The following is a 15,978-nucleotide window of genomic DNA, read 5'->3' as shown; positions in this document are numbered from 1 at the left end:
TATAACCTCAGATTTAGTGCGAGAGTCATAGGAGAAAAATATCGTATTCACACACAAATCGGGGTTTATGAACCTACGCTAACATGAACGTAACTTGTGCAGTTTGAAGGAATTCAGTCAAACAGAGTGTGTGAGTTCATTTGCGAACACGCTCGGGGGGGGACTGAACGTGGGTTGCCAGGTTTGCAATGGTTATTTTCATTAGGAAGAAGGTGTTGTGTGGCAGGTGGTAGGGGCTGAGATTATTATGGGCTGTGGTATTAATCCTGTTAGTGTTCCATGGCTGAATGAATAAATTCACATTCTGCTGCTCTCCAGTCAGACTGAACAGACGGCAGGATTATTTACCTTCAGGGGGTTGGATCCTGACTCTGTTGTCATGTTTGTGTTGGCAATCGCACCCGAGCTCTATTATAAACTGATACTGATTCTTAAATCTGTCCAACAGCAGCTAGTGACACTCACTGCTGTGAGGCTGACTGGTACTTCTACCATAACTTGTACATTTCATCACATCATCGCCTGGAGCTGGGAGCATTATTCTCTACTCTGTTTACAACTACAACCAAAACTGAACCAGGATATTTCAAGTTTTGCTTAAATACTAACTGGAGCAGGAGTGAGAAGTTGATAAACGTCCCAGTCATTTTCACACACAAAATGTAAAATGTCATCCTTTCTTCCAATTTCTGAAATATGAGCACTTTTCAGCAGCAATATGATTTGAAAAATAATCATGCAGTTTGATTTTCAGTTGATTTTATATAGCATGCATTTTGTTTTATTGACAAAACACTTCTCATGCTTTCCAAGGTAATTATTGAAAACTGGAAACATGAAGACATTGTTGCAACAATTAGCCAAATTCATATCAGCAGTTAATGGTCATAATTTTGTATTTTATTGTCACAGATTTTACTGGTGGGGAAAAAAATGACAAAATATGGTTGTATAACATAAAGGACTAGAAATAAGAATGAAGAGATGCTGAAGAGAACAACAGGATAAGACTCATAATATTCTTTGAAAAGGAGAGAAATCTCCCTCTTCTGGTGTCTCACTTCATGTCTTTGTGTCTCTCTTTGCTGCTTTTAGCTGGTGACGTGCTCAGGTGCATTCAAGGAGGGCTCTCTTCGGATTATCCGCAACGGCATTGGGATTCATGAGCATGCCAGCATTGACCTGCCGGGAATCAAAGGTTTGTGTGCTCAGTATGTGTGCGCCTGTGTGTCTTCATCCCTCTCTCAAGTCTTGACTTTATCTGGACTTTAATCCTCTGCTGACTTGACAGCAGAGCCACTTCAACCCACACATCTGTTTCTGTCGCCGGGCCAAGACACAAGCTTTAGTTCGTCTAAGCGCAACGTGTGAGCGCGGCTCGGTATCACCCAGGTTAGGTGTGTAAAACAACGAGTGCTGCTATGTCTGCATGAGTGAGCTGCCATGTTGAAGAAATCCACCATCTATTTTAATGACGGCAGACACGTCTTAATCCCAGAAAATTAAGTTCTGCTCCCCTGGCGGTTCTGCGGTGCTTAAATGAGACACACAGGCCAATTCAGGTCTTCTCGTACTTGTTAAGCTTCAGCTTTTTATTGACCTGTTCTGCCCTAAAAGTCTCAGACGCTGCCTTCTCCCCTGGCCTCTTGATGAGAGGCAATTATTCACTCAGCCAATCAATGGCTCTCCGAGGCAGCCCTGCAACCTGTACATCTCCCAACATGTTAACATTTGACAGATGTAATAGTTAAAGATCGAATCGGGTGCTTGCTGGATATTGTATTTCTTTTACCCTCCAGAATGATGGAGAAAGCGGCATTTCCTTCTAACACAATCTTTCTTGCCGCTATTCCCTTCCAGGTTTGTGGCCGCTCCGCTCTGAGGCCGGTAGAGAGACAGATGACATGCTGGTGCTGTCCTTTGTGGGCCAAACGCGGTAAGTGTTTTTGCCGCGCCGCATGCCAGATTCTGCACTGTGGATTCTGAATGTCGTTTAAAGAGCATGTTTACCCCCAGAGTGTTGATGCTGACTGGTGAGGAAGTGGAGGAAACAGAACTCCCAGGCTTTGTGGACAACCAGCAGACGTTTTACTGTGGAAACGTGGCGCACCAGCAACTCATTCAGGTTTGTTGACGCACATGCACACACTTGTTTCATCAGCTGAGCATGCATTGGTTTAACATTGACACTCATTTGATGTGAGCCCTCTCTTCTAGGATTAACTGAATTGCCGTATATTTTTCATTCAAAATTAATTATAGCAATGAAATTTTCAACTGTGGCCTTTTCTTCATTTAATAAGAGACACTTTGCTGCAGCTGAATCATACATGATTGAAGGGGGCAAAAAGGACTTCATGTATTTTAAACTCGGTCGAGATGAATATTGCACTTCATTTAAATTCAAGATCCGGCCTGCCTTTTTGAAAATGAGGATGAAACCTGCAGGGAATTCTGCCGACTGTTAAACCTTCATCCACACATTTTTAAGGTTGTTATGACAACCAGCATTAAAATACAAACCTGTTCATGCTCTTAAGACGATTTGACTCGTTTTCTCCCCCATCAGAGTGAGAGGAGGTCACTGTGACCTCAAACGAAAGATGGTTTTGGTCATTAACGAAGAATTTATGTGGTAATCGTGACAGAATTTCACGTACACGAGAAAAATAGTGAAGAAAAGACAATTCACATCCAAATGTTAAAAGGTCAACGTCACCGTGACTTCATAATGTCCTGTGACCTTTTGTATTGAAATTCCTGCGAATAACTCACTATGTATATTGTGTGGAAAGAGATAGACTGCTGCTTGACTGGTTTGAGGAAGCGAACAACCATGAGGCAGTAATTCTAGTTGAAGTTTAAGAATCTATTATATGCATCATTTGTTCGGTAGCTTTTGGATTAAAAGAAAATGTATTTATCGTCTTTCCACCAACAAAAACATAGTCTCATCTCGTTTTCATTGTAAAATTGTGGTAGAATTACCTTTGAGCTTTAATTTATAGTTTATTTTCTATCATTTAAAAAGTGCAGCAACAATCCTGGCACAGACATCGCATATAAACTGTGGGAATTGCCTTGAAGCTTATTTTAACTCCCAGTCTCCGCATCATCATCCTTCTCTGTCACTTTCCACAAATTCAGTGCAAAATAATCTTTAAAGGGGAAAACTGTGTGTGTCTGCAGATCACGTCAGGCTCTGTGCGCCTGGTGCTCCAGGACAGCAAGGCATTAGCGAGCGAGTGGAAGGAACCACAGGGCAGGAACATCAGCGTGGCCGCCTGCAACCACACTCAGGTGGTGCTCGCCGTGGGACGGGCCCTCTACTACCTGCAGATCCTGGCCGGAGAGCTCAAGCAGATCAGGTACAGATACACACAGGAAAGGTCAGCTGTCAAGATCGCTTAATCTGTTGTCAGACATGAACTCTGAATTAAAAATAAGTCCGCTCAATTGGGTCTTCACACTTCACATATGAAGAACACGGTCCGGGTCAATCTCGGGACATTTTACTTTGAGGTTGGCAGGAAAAACTCTGGAGAATGTTCAGAGCAACTGACATTTGCATCCTTACCTCCAGCTCCTCTGGATAAGTTCAGGAGAATGTCAGAAAGCAGCATTATAAATTCAAGCTGTACTTCACTCATTCTATTATGTGCATTTATGGAGCTTCTGATTTATGACATTATATATAAATACATGTAATGCATCAATTCAACCCACTTTTATAGTTTTTATCACGTGACAGCAGCTTAGTGCATAAATTCATTCAGATACAGATCCGGAGCTTCAGGTGATTGTGGCAAGGTTTCTTTTTGGAAATTATTTCTGGAACTGCTCATCTGCTGGGATTTTCATGCATGAAACTCCAGTGTTTACTCAGAATGATGCCAATAATAAAAAATCATCCTCTGAGCCACAGTTCTGTGGATGGAAAATGCCTTGTTGACGAGAGAGGTCAGAGGAGAAAGAATATAAACAGGTTGGAGCCGACAGGAAGGCTGCGGTAACTGAGTAACCTCTCTTCAGAAGTGAGAGAGAGCAGCAAAGCATCTCAGAATGAACACGTGGAACCTTGAGGCTGATGGGCTCCAACAGTTAAAGACCACATCAGGTTTCACTCCTGTTAGCCAATAGCAGAAATCTGAGGCTGCAGTGGGCACAGGCTCATAGAAATGAAGAATTCAGGATGTCAATGCAATAAGAGATGCACATGCTTTGAAGGGATGGTTTGACGTTTTGAAAAAAGTGCTTATTCACTTTCTTGTCTCAAGTTCGTTGAGCGGTTTGAAAGCAGCCTGATGTCTGCATGGTAAATGTGGAGCTGGAGGGAACAGTTAGCCTAGCTTAGCACAAACACTGGTGGCCATTCTGTCCGTATTGAACAAACACAGTACAATCAGTTAATTATTTTGTTTTATAGCTTTAGACTTGATGGTTGGTGAATTCTGTTTCCTTTGGAGCGAGTCAGAGTAGCTGACTCCCATGATGCCAGTTTTTTGTGCCAAGCTAAACAAACGGGCTGTTGGCTGCAACTGCGTATTTACTATACAAAAACAAATGAATGTATTCCCTTAAACGTCGGGACTATTATTTTAATGCCAACCATGTCTGTGTGAATTTGATAGTGAGGTTATAAAAGCTTCAGAGTAAATAGGAATAATCATAATCCCTTCAATTAACCCCGGGCTGTGACCTTTATGAAAATGCCCTTTGCATGAAGACTAAAGTGTAGCCAGTTATAACTTAAATTCAAAGTAAATCACAAAAGTCGACTTCAGAGACTTACATCTTAATGTCGGAGAAACAAAAACTAAACTCAAGTTGTCAAAGTTAACACGATACATCAGGGAACAGGCGTGACTACACAACAGAACTAATTAATCACACATTCATTTACTGTTCAGAAACTTTGTGGTATTATTTTCCTGGAACGTTCTTACCTTGCTGCTGTGGTTTACCCTTGTGACTTTGTTTGTGTCACTCTTACAGTAAAACTGCCTAGAGCCAACATTTTTTACAGTACTTCTCGAGGGTATGAAAATAATTTGTTTGTTTCCTGTTAAGAGAGGAACACAGCTTTCTAATGGCAGCTGGGGCTTCATGAGGTGCAAAGTGTTGAAATAATGTTGTTCCTACATAAATAAGGAGCCAGGCTTGTGTGGAAGCCTCAGATGTCAGTAAATATCAGAATGTCACAGTTGGATTTAAGGTGTTTACTTCGCTGAAATACATCTAATTCATCCTATATGTGCAAGTAAAAGCTCAACACACCATACAGTGATTATAAATAATATAATGTGATGATAGGAATATGTGTTTTTGTTAGAATTAAAATAATCCTGGATTTGCCCATCTGTCTGAATTCACTCCAGAATTGAATGGGTCTGTGACATCATTTATATTTGTCACACTCTAAAATACCATATTTATAATCAGACACAAATATTCAGGATAATCAGTATTATTACTTATACTCCACACAAGAATATGCACAACGCGAGTAATGAGTCACACAATTCGAAATATGATTGTTTGAGCCAGATTTCACAGAAAACCTCTTACATCCACAGAGTTGATGGATGCAGCCATTTGTCCACAAATTGCTCCACAGAAGAAAAATATTGCAGCACTCGAACAGAACAGGCACAGAGAATCTGCTGTTAATCATTGTAGCATTTGTCAAGTGGAGCTGTTGTTCAAGTCACAGCTTCGATTAAATGAGGAAGAAATGAAATTGTGAAATTTCCCACAGTCCTGTAGGAAATAGAAATGTCTCCTGGGAACGGTGGGAACTCAATTTGCATCTCACATGCAGGTGTCGAGCTTTGTTGTACACTCTTGTTCACACGATGTGCAGGACAGCTTGCTAATGTTCTTCTCACGTCCTCGATGCCTGTTCTCAGCACCACGGAGATGGAGCACGAGGTGGCCTGCCTGGACATCACCCCTCTGGGGGAGGCTGGCGCTGAGTCACCGCTGTGCGCCGTGGGTCTCTGGACCGACATCTCAGCCCGTGTGCTCAAGCTTCCCTGCTTCACAGCCCTGCACAAGGAAATGCTGGGAGGAGGTGAGAGAAATGAGCAGTAGAGAGCACTGACTCGAGAAAGGGAAAGCTGTTACTGACTTGTAGAGAGAGATAGGTGGAACTGGATAATGTCAACTCAAACTCAAAAGCACAAAAACACTATCTCTGAGGCATGAAAGCTGAGATTCACAACCTGAGAAACCCAGAAAAGAAACTCTCACATTGAGGGTGAAATATTTCAGTTTTTCACAGTTACTCACCCTTCAATAAGCCACAGCCTGGAGGGATGTGTGGTACTTTATATGTGGAAAAATACGAGATTTAAAACAAAAGCAGACAGGAAACTCATTTTTAAAAATTTAACCCCGTTTGTGTTTCTGTAAAATTGGCTTTTATCATCATCAATCAAAATTCACTTTATTAAATGTATGTTTTCTGGCGTTTTTGCCTTTACTTAGATAGAAAAGTGTAGACAGGAAACTGGGTCACAGAGTAGGTGAGAGACACACGTGGAATTGACCAGCTGCCCAAAAGTGAATCCTGTGACCTACTAGTCGAGGAAGATGCTGTGCCAGTAAAGATGGGTTTAAAAATATCAAATCTACCTTTAATTTAATCAGCAGTTGTCCAAGCTGTTTCAGTTAAGGTGGGACATTTACAATCGTAATAATTGGACAGATGGTGGAAATAGGAGAAATAGAAAAATCGATCCTTTGGAAAATAATGCAATGGTTTATTTATATGCAGCCAGTCCAGTAATAAAGGAATTTTTCAAAAGGTCGCTTTCTTGCAGGGAGTTGGATCAATACTAATTTACAAGCATTGAGCAGGCTTTTATCTTAGCTTAGCTTGGCTTTGTTTAGGGGGAATTTAAATCTAATCCTGGTCTCAAACACATAATATTTTGTTTACTGTTTTTCTGTTTACCTGCACCTCCTCACAGTCTTATTGCGCTGCTTGAACAAAAGGATGCATGTGAATAATTGAGCTGGGGTTTGTTGCCCTTTTGCAGTGGACAGACTGTGCAGCTGTTCCCTTAAATTATCCAAAATATAAATTCAAGTCTATGAATGTTGAGCACTAACTAAAATGGATTTTATCTCGAGTTTATAGATGCCAACGACATGTCCCGTTAAGAACCTCATTTTAAAGTATGTTCTTGTTGGGTACTTGAGCATTGACGATGCTGCAAACCCAGACATATTCAGTCCAGCATTTAAACTCTTGAAGAATATTTAAGCTTTAGGTTTTGAAATATGCAAGAGGGGACTGATTGGTTAAACTTATGAAAAAGTCAGCTGCCACTGGAGACACTGAAAGTTTCCTAACACGGTGAACTGGCACAGACAGGACTCATCCTTTCCAATTAGAAGGCTCCATTGTCACACTTATTTTTAAAGTGCATTTGATTGACAGCTACTAGGTGCACAAACTCTGCAAACCCCCTGGAGGAACAGTCTGACTGTTAAGTTTTTATAGGTTATGCACAGAAAACTTTCAAATCAAGAGCTTCTACATAGTTCTAATCGTTAATTTGGATGTTTTTCTTAATATAACACAGTCATTTGTTAATATTCCACCCCCGTTTGGTCCCCTTATTTCAAATATTTGATCCACGTTTGCATGGAAACATTTTAAAGTCGTCTCATTTCCGAACAACAGTAGTGCTGAACAGCTGGCAGTTAATCACAGCTCAATGTAGCTTCGATGTAATTATTCTGCAGTGAGAGAAATCCATGTTTGGGAAGTGGAAAAGACAGAAGACTTTGTATTCACCCTGCAGCATTAAAATGTTCATTTTTTTCTTTAAAAAAAAGTTCCCATCCAGTCAGGCCAATAACCACGATTGATTTTTCTGACAGAAACATTGTTGCAGACATTTATCACTTTGGTGTTCATCCACAAACCTGCGACTCCAGCGTACAGGAAAAATAAATCACTCGATTGTGTGTGTGTGTCCTCAGAGATCATCCCTCGTTCAATCCTGATGACCACCTTCGAAGGCAGCTACTACCTCCTCTGTGCCCTGGGAGACGGAGCCCTCTTCTACTTTGGTCTCGACCTGCAGACTGGTAGGTCCTTCACATCACCATCACTGCTTATCAGAGAGCTTCTCTAACTTCTCGCACTGGTAAAGGTCTCAAGGCAGAGCTGTAGGCAGCTGTCTGAGAACATCGGAGTCACAGTCGGCTTTATTGTTTTATTTATTGCTTTATTCTCTCTTATCCCCGGTTTAAAAATATAGCTACGCAACAAATCGTACTCGAGTGACATGAGAACACAACATAGTGCGAAGTCAAGAGGCCCAGGGTGGATAGGATGTGAGTAGTTCAAAATGGATTGACATAAAATACTTTGGCAGCAGTATGTGTCAATGTCAAACCGTCTAGCCTGAAAAAGGTATTTTTAAACTTTTGCTGAAAGAAAGACATTACTGTCAATCTTTCAAACTTAAGAATAAACAATGTATAATGAGTTTAAACATGTACCAAGTTTCAAGTAACAGAACATTTTAGACACAATAGAAACAGGATTTTAGAAGATGCTGCATAAAGGAGGAGTTCATCGAGTCTGGCTAAAGGCTGTTGGAATTTAAACTAATCAGAAAAGCAGATGCAATCCTCACTTCAGTGCTCCAGCAGATGCTTTTCTCCCAAATGCAGCCACGTTAATTGCCAAGGTTAAGACTTTAAAGACTGGGCTTGTGTCTTATACAGAGTGGAAGTGGATGTGGAAGTAAAACAATGTCATCAAAAAACATAGCATCCAAAACATGATATAGAAATAGTGAGTTTGGTTTAGATTGTTTGGTTTTAGAGCAACCTCTGAATTCGTCTTCAGGCTTTTCAACTCACAGAGGTCAGATAATAAACAGTTAAGGGCTCAACTATATTCAGACTGACCACCAGGATGACTGGGTCACATCCCAATGGGCTGCTGCCTTAGTGCAAGGATGCATATTAATGTATAATTTCTTTTTTTTTAATTTTAGATAGAAGCATATATTTGCACCGTCTCGTTAATCCAACATTATCAGGCAATGTCTTTTATCAGTTTCTGTTAAGTATTCATCACCATACAGGGCTCCAGACTAACTTTTTGGCTTAGGAGCACTGTGCTCCTAACCCAGAAAAATTGGGAGCACCAGCAAAAATCTAGGCGCACCACTATAAAACGTTGGCCAAACCAAGTAATACTACTATTGATCAATGTTAACAACCTGGAATAACATGTTTGAACAAGATTATAAAAGGTAAGGCATGACCTTGCTTAGATAAAGGCCTACATTGATAGGTGGAAAATAATTGCACGGTATTTTAGGTGGTTTAGATGGTAGGGGAAGTAGGACAAATCACACCATTTGTTTTAACCAAATTCTTTATTACTCAGACTGCTCTTGTACCTGCAGTCAACTGTTGAAAAATAAATAACAAGAATATTATAACATTAAGAAACCATGGTGACACTCACAGATCAGGATTGATTTTGACATTAATAGCTATAAATATAATCAGTTTTACGGTCATGATCAGTAGAACAACATATTATTATCTCCTACATGTGCCATAGTGTTACAACACTATATATATATATATAATGTCCTTTCTTAATAACTTAACATCATACATAAGAATGGCCTCACAGATCAGGATTAATTTTGACATTAATAGCTAAAAATATAATCAGTTTTACAGTCATGATCAGTAGAACAACATATTACTATCTACTACATGTGCCATAGTGTTACAACACTATATATATAATGTCCTTTAAGTTTCTTACTTACTCAACATCATACATGTACATAAGAAAAAACAACAACGTTAACAGTCAGCTCATTAGACAGGGCAGGGACGGCGGAACTCCGGTCTCCTGGCTCTACGGCCGGCTCTGATCCACTTCCTTACAGAAGGAAGTGGATCAAAGTCCTCCAGTGAAGGACCATCCGCAGAGATGCGGATTAAATCCTCCACGGTGCCCACACCCATGCTGGCTCTAGTGGAGCTCTTGATTCGTCTCTGAGCGGAGAAGCCCCTCTCACACTGGCCCGGGGAGGCTGGCGACGCATCGGCCGTGACCGTGGGCGGGTCTTCCACAGCGCTATCGGGCGTACATGCAGGCTTGTCAGAGGTTTCTTGTCTGTTCGGTGGCTCCGAACGTTCTCGAGAGGCCTTGGTGAAAAAATCCGATATTGTGCGCTTCATCTTGTCCCTGACAGGTTCACGAAAACTTATGGCCAATCATACACACGCTTACTAACTGTGCTTGTTGCTTATCCTATCTGCTCCTTGATTCGCGAATCATGATCAGCTGACTCCAGGATGCATTACGGCATGGGAATTATGGATCGGTGCGCTGCTAGCGCTGCCAGCGATAGCGCTTCCGGGTTCTGTGTAAGCGGGCGAGTGACAGCAACTATCATTCTATCGCTTGTGTCAGAGTAGTTTATTTGATCGCTTGTTTCTGTCAGGGGACTAGTTTTTTGCCAGCGGGGCGTGGATCTTATTGTGCTTATATTTATAGGCGCACTGATTTCAAATCAAGTCGCACGGCCAAAATTCCAGTCGCATATGCGACCAGATCAGTCGCAGTCACGAGCCCTGCCATATTTGTAGAATAAACCAGACATTAGTCAAAACTTGAACTTTCTTTACCAATCAGAATATCTAACATTTTCAAATTAAGACATCATATGTGCTGTACCTGTTCTCCCTGTCACAGTTATCTCACCTAACATAAGTGATGAGATGTTAGAGTGAAACTCAGCCAAGTTTTCAAATGCACAACAGCCCAATCTGAGTGCAGCTCGACATAATTTAGTTTAATTATGAATCTGTCGAAAGAAACAGCGAAAATTGGCAAACTGTCGCAATTAGAATCGTTTGTTATTGAGCCTGAAAATGTCTTAAAGGGTCGACTGATCGTCATAATAGTTTTGGATTAATTTTCCTTCAATCATGGTTAATGGACGAATGGTCTCAGCTCTAATTTCCAGGCTGTTAAAGAGAACTCGAATCAGAAGCACGGGTAATACTGTAATCAAGGTCAGGTTCCTTGCAAACATTAAGCTCAATAACAGGAAAGACTCACAACAGGGAAACTGTGTGCTTATACATATTCTTATAATATTGATTTGGTTTGTTCAGATCATAGTCGTAGTGTGTGTGTGCACTTTGGGGCAAAATACTCGGTCTAAAGGTTCTTGGCATTTGACTCCTTTGACCCTGATTAAAACGCCCACACTCCAAACTGGATTTTAACTTTTTGTTGCCGTCTCATTTCCTTCGCCCCAGGTGCTCTGAGCGAGCGCAAGAAGGTCACGCTCGGCACCCAGCCCACAGTGCTCAGGACCTTCAGATCCCTGTCCACCTCCAACGTGTTCGCCTGCTCCGACCGGCCCACCGTCATCTACTCCTCCAACCACAAGCTCGTCTTCTCCAACGTCAACCTGAAGGAGGTCAACTACATGTGCCCACTCAACTCCGAGGGCTACCCTGACAGGTCGGCAGCAGAACACGTCCCGCTTGTGCATATTAGTCTCAGTCTCACAGAAAGACAATGACGCTGCACTAAACTGTGCTGTGAGAAATGTGCCCTGGAAACTCCACTTTCTTTTGTTTTGATCCACCAGCAGAAGCAGTTGGTTCCAACGTGTTGTTTATAGAATACAAACAATCACCCTCTCTTTGATTTTTTGGGGAGTGCTGTGTATTGTTTCACTGCCTAAATTCATCTTGTTTTATGTTTTTTGTTTTTACAGTCTGGCTCTGGCAAACAACAGCACTCTGACCATCGGTACCATCGACGAGATTCAGAAACTCCACATCCGCACTGTTCCCCTCTACGAGTCTCCCAGGTCAGTTCTCTGCCTTGAAAGTGAACTTCACATAAACATTTCACACCCATCATCCAAACAAATATCCTGTTAGTTCACATTTTGTTATGGTTCTGTAGAATCTTTTTTTTTGTTGCCCTCTGTTTGGGCCAAAATCTACCAAGTGGAAGACATTAAAACGTTGAGTGCAGTGTTTCCCAGATAATTCGATTCTACAAATAGCTCCCTGTGGTTTGGTCGTTGCTTAACCTGGTCTATGTTGTGAAATATCGTATTATATGTTCTCATGACCTCTAACGTGATACCAGAGAACTCTCTCTCTCTCTCTCGCTGTGTTTCTCTGCAGAGTTTGTGCAATCATCAATAAAACTGTCCCGCGATTAAAAACACATGCTGCCACATGTGGTGTAAAGCGATGAGAGTTTGACCTCTAGTCCACTGATGGTTGTCCTCTCGAACAGATTCAACAAAAATAAAAGTAAAAAATGCAAAAACAATTTCAGTGACTAAACCTGAACGGCCCACCCAGTGAGGTCTGTGTGGAAATCTGTGCTGAAAACACTGGATTATTGTGTTTTCCAGTCAAAACACAGACAGCAGTCTCTCAGGGAACTTTCTTCCGAGCCCTTTTGCTCTTATGGTGTTAACCAGCATCTTCCCTCGGCTTTTTCTCACTCCTCTTGTTTCTCTCTCCATCTGCGAACATCCCACCAGGCGGATCTGCTACCAGGAGGTTTCCCAGTGTTTTGGAGTTCTGTCCAGCAGGGTGGAGATTCAGGATGTGAGCGGCACCACATCTGCCGTGCGCCCCAGTGCGAGCACTCAGGTACCGCTGCTCCGTGTTGTGCTCAGACAATAAACACCCCCGGGCCTGTTTGTTTTGCACTCTTATCTAACCAGGCATGCTGACTGAAAACTTTATTTATAGTATAAGACTGGGGCTTTGTCAGGAAAACAGATGTTAGACACCGAGCAGGTTTAGTGGGGCTGGATTTTATAAACCAGAATTTAATTCATCATGTTTAGTATCTTATAAAAGAGTATATTTTAATTTAACCCTTATTAACTTAAACCAGTCGTTGATTTCTTTCTTTCTATCTTTGCTTTATAATTAACCCCCCAAAATATGATTTATTACAAAATGGTTTAATTATAATCGAACAATATACAATATCTTTTTTATTTTTGTTTCACTGTCCCTCCAGTGATGCGAAGGTGCAATAAATGAAAACAGAGTAGACCCACTTTATAAGTGCTATACCTGCTGGAGCTTCATTTAGCTGTTGCCAGTGTTCAAATCAAACTCAAATAACATTAAACAAAGTGTTTGATTTGTTTTCAAAAGACACAGTTAATAAAGTTTCAGCCGCCAAAGACAGAATAGTCGGACGAACATTTAAGGAAGATTCACGCTTGAGGAGCCAATCAAAAAGTCATTTCAGCCAGATTTGTAGTGACAGCATGTGGAGTGCTCACTTAGCTTGACTCTGTGGTGTCTCCTTAGAGACAGGTGTGTACTCTGTGTTTGTATTTACTGCATCAGCAGCTCGGCTTTGTAAAGATGACACCAGAGAAATGTTTCACCGTTTTTAAATTTGGCTGCTACAGACGGTTCTGACAGCGCTGTGGAACTGACTCAGAAATCCATTTTGAATGTCCTCTAAAGCCTTTATTAGCTTTCTCTTGAATGGTTCTTTACTTTTGCTCCTGCTCCTGAATCCACATCCTTCCAGGCTCTCTCCAGCAGCGTGAGCTCCAGCAAGCTCTTCCCCAGCAGCACCTCTCCCCACGAGACCTCCTTTGGTGAAGAGGTGGAAGTCCACAGTCTGCTCGTGGTGGATCAGCACACCTTTGAAGGTGAGACAGCTGGATGTACATGTTCCATTTGATCTCCCAAAGCTGGTGCTTTCACATGGGCCTGCTGATGGTAAAAGAATGTGCTCAGTTTGGAGAAAAACTAGGTCAGTGTAGAAAAGTCTTTCCACAGCCGGGTCCCAACGCTAACTCATCAAGCTTTCCTACGTGAATATCTGATCTTAAAAATATGTGCACGCTTACATTTATCTGTGTCTTTCCTTAATTTAATCTCATGCCTCATTTAAAGTTATTCTAGCACTTTGTGTTTATAAAGTTGTTGACATTATTAGTTCATTTCTAAAATAAACTCTGGCTTTTTATGTAATAATTCATTGATTAAATGCTTTGGCCGTCACACAAACCACTTCCACTGCATGTGGCAGCTCTTTACTCGGCTCTGTTTTGCATTGCAGATTTTGCTGCGCCAAGCCCTTAATTTAAAAAAAAAAATCCCGCAGTTGCCACACCTGCATAAATTAGGGTATGTTATATGTTAATACTATTTAAATAAGGGACTGGTTCAGCACATTGTGTCCACAGCCGACTCCAGTTCATCAGTGTGCGATCGGATAACCTTCTCGTGTAGATGCAGTTAGATTTTAATCAGTCACATATGTATATATTATAATGTGGAAGGTGCAGCTTCTGCTTTTTGAACCAGGGTCACGGTTTCTGGTTGATATTAACCTATTTCACGTTAAAAAAAATACTGGATACAGTTACGACACTTGAATCTGTCTGTTATTTCTAAGCAGTTCCTTCAGAATTGACATCTGACGTCTCAGTCACAGGATTTTCAATGATTTCCATTCTTCAGGTGTTTTAGGATCAATGTAAGGCTATGTAAATGATGTGTTAATGGATTCATAATTATATGCATGCCTTGAAGTTAAGGATCATGTGATTTATTACTCTGCTGTCCCCTGACGTTTACTCTTGCTTAAGCCCGAGTGCCTTGGATAAAAAATGAGTCAAACCAGTGATAATAATGGAAGGTGTCCTTTCTGGACAGATGCAGTAAAATTAACTGGAGAGTGAAAGGGATAAATAAAAACAATGTTGTGTAGACCTAGTTAGGCGCCATACAACAAACACACCATAAAAACACCTTTTGTCTGTATTCTAAGAATGTAGAACGTGGATAATTCCAGTTCGTTACATAATCTTTCTGCAGCATAACGTGTGCCAAGTTGAGAAGCAGTCACAGATGCATCAACAATGATAAACCAACCTCCATGTTGACTCCATGTTGTTTGGAAGATAGAATAAATGCACATTTTCAAATTGTAATGCAATTGTAATGTTGAAATTGAGAACTAGAAATTAGTACATAAAGCATTAAGTACTCAAATGGCACTTCTGGCAAGAATGAGTGTTATAATATGGGAAATATATTTAAGTGTGTATTTACAGACGTCAGTATTCATGATTGAAAATCAACAATTACTATATATTATATCACCTCAATATTAACAGCTATGTACCACTTCAGATTGTCCAAACATTTCCTTGTTCTTTCATTCTCATATTCATACAGACGACATTGGTCTTCAAATATATAACAGGCTATCTACATTTAATTGTAAAATACAATATTATAAAGTTAGAGGGGAAAGCAGCATTGAAGTTACAATGTAAATCTTCCTCACAGTCGACAACCAGAGTCCTGTGTTCAACTCCGATGTGTGATACGCTCTGAGTTCTCTCACTTTCTTGTGCAATTAGGGTTTTTATCGACATTTCAAGTGTTCTTCCATTTTATAGCCTGACAGACAAAGTTTGGGGCCGGAAATAATGATCAGTGCGGCCGGCCGTCTGTAGTAATTTCATTTCCGGATCAAAACTTTTCAAAACCCATTTGGATTTTCTCAACTTTACAATTATTATCCAGACAGCAAAGTGGACCCTGTAGATATTTCATTTAATGAGAGAAATATTATGACTTCAGGTAAATGTGATGGCACACAATTATCTGCTCTGTCAGGTTTTGTGGGAGCATGAGGGGGATGTGTCATCTCCTTATACTCTTGTTTTCTACCTGGTTCAGATAACATATCTGTGTATGCGACCACACGTGTTGTTTCATGTTCTGCCAGATTGTGATGTAGCAATGTCCCAGTGTTCCCAGACAAGCAGACTCCATCTGTATTAAAACAGAGTCCTCCTTTTCAAACTAAAAGCCGAAGGACAGTCGTGAAAAAATAAGCACCTGATTAACAGGGCGATGCATTGTTCTGCTCTCGCATTCAGTTTC

General features: G+C 41.0%; 1 protein-coding gene across 1 annotated transcript in view; it reads left to right on the top strand.

The window, feature by feature from the left end:
• The window catches only part of ddb1 (damage-specific DNA binding protein 1), a 38,634-nt gene that overhangs the window by 10,436 nt on the left and 12,220 nt on the right, over nt 1-15,978 (top strand). The window contains exons 10-19 of the mRNA XM_061068208.1: nt 1,096-1,198; nt 1,861-1,936; nt 2,017-2,125; nt 3,190-3,368; nt 5,910-6,073; nt 7,996-8,103; nt 11,326-11,533; nt 11,793-11,888; nt 12,582-12,693; nt 13,601-13,724. Coding sequence (XP_060924191.1) covers nt 1,096-1,198; nt 1,861-1,936; nt 2,017-2,125; nt 3,190-3,368; nt 5,910-6,073; nt 7,996-8,103; nt 11,326-11,533; nt 11,793-11,888; nt 12,582-12,693; nt 13,601-13,724 — 1,279 coding nt within the window. The remainder of the gene's footprint in view (nt 1-1,095; nt 1,199-1,860; nt 1,937-2,016; nt 2,126-3,189; nt 3,369-5,909; nt 6,074-7,995; nt 8,104-11,325; nt 11,534-11,792; nt 11,889-12,581; nt 12,694-13,600; nt 13,725-15,978) is intronic.

The sequence above is a fragment of the Limanda limanda genome, chromosome 3, assembly GCF_963576545.1.
Source record: "Limanda limanda chromosome 3, fLimLim1.1, whole genome shotgun sequence".
NCBI classification, from domain to species: domain Eukaryota; kingdom Metazoa; phylum Chordata; class Actinopteri; order Pleuronectiformes; family Pleuronectidae; genus Limanda; species Limanda limanda.
This window is presented reverse-complemented; position numbering and strand designations above follow the sequence as displayed.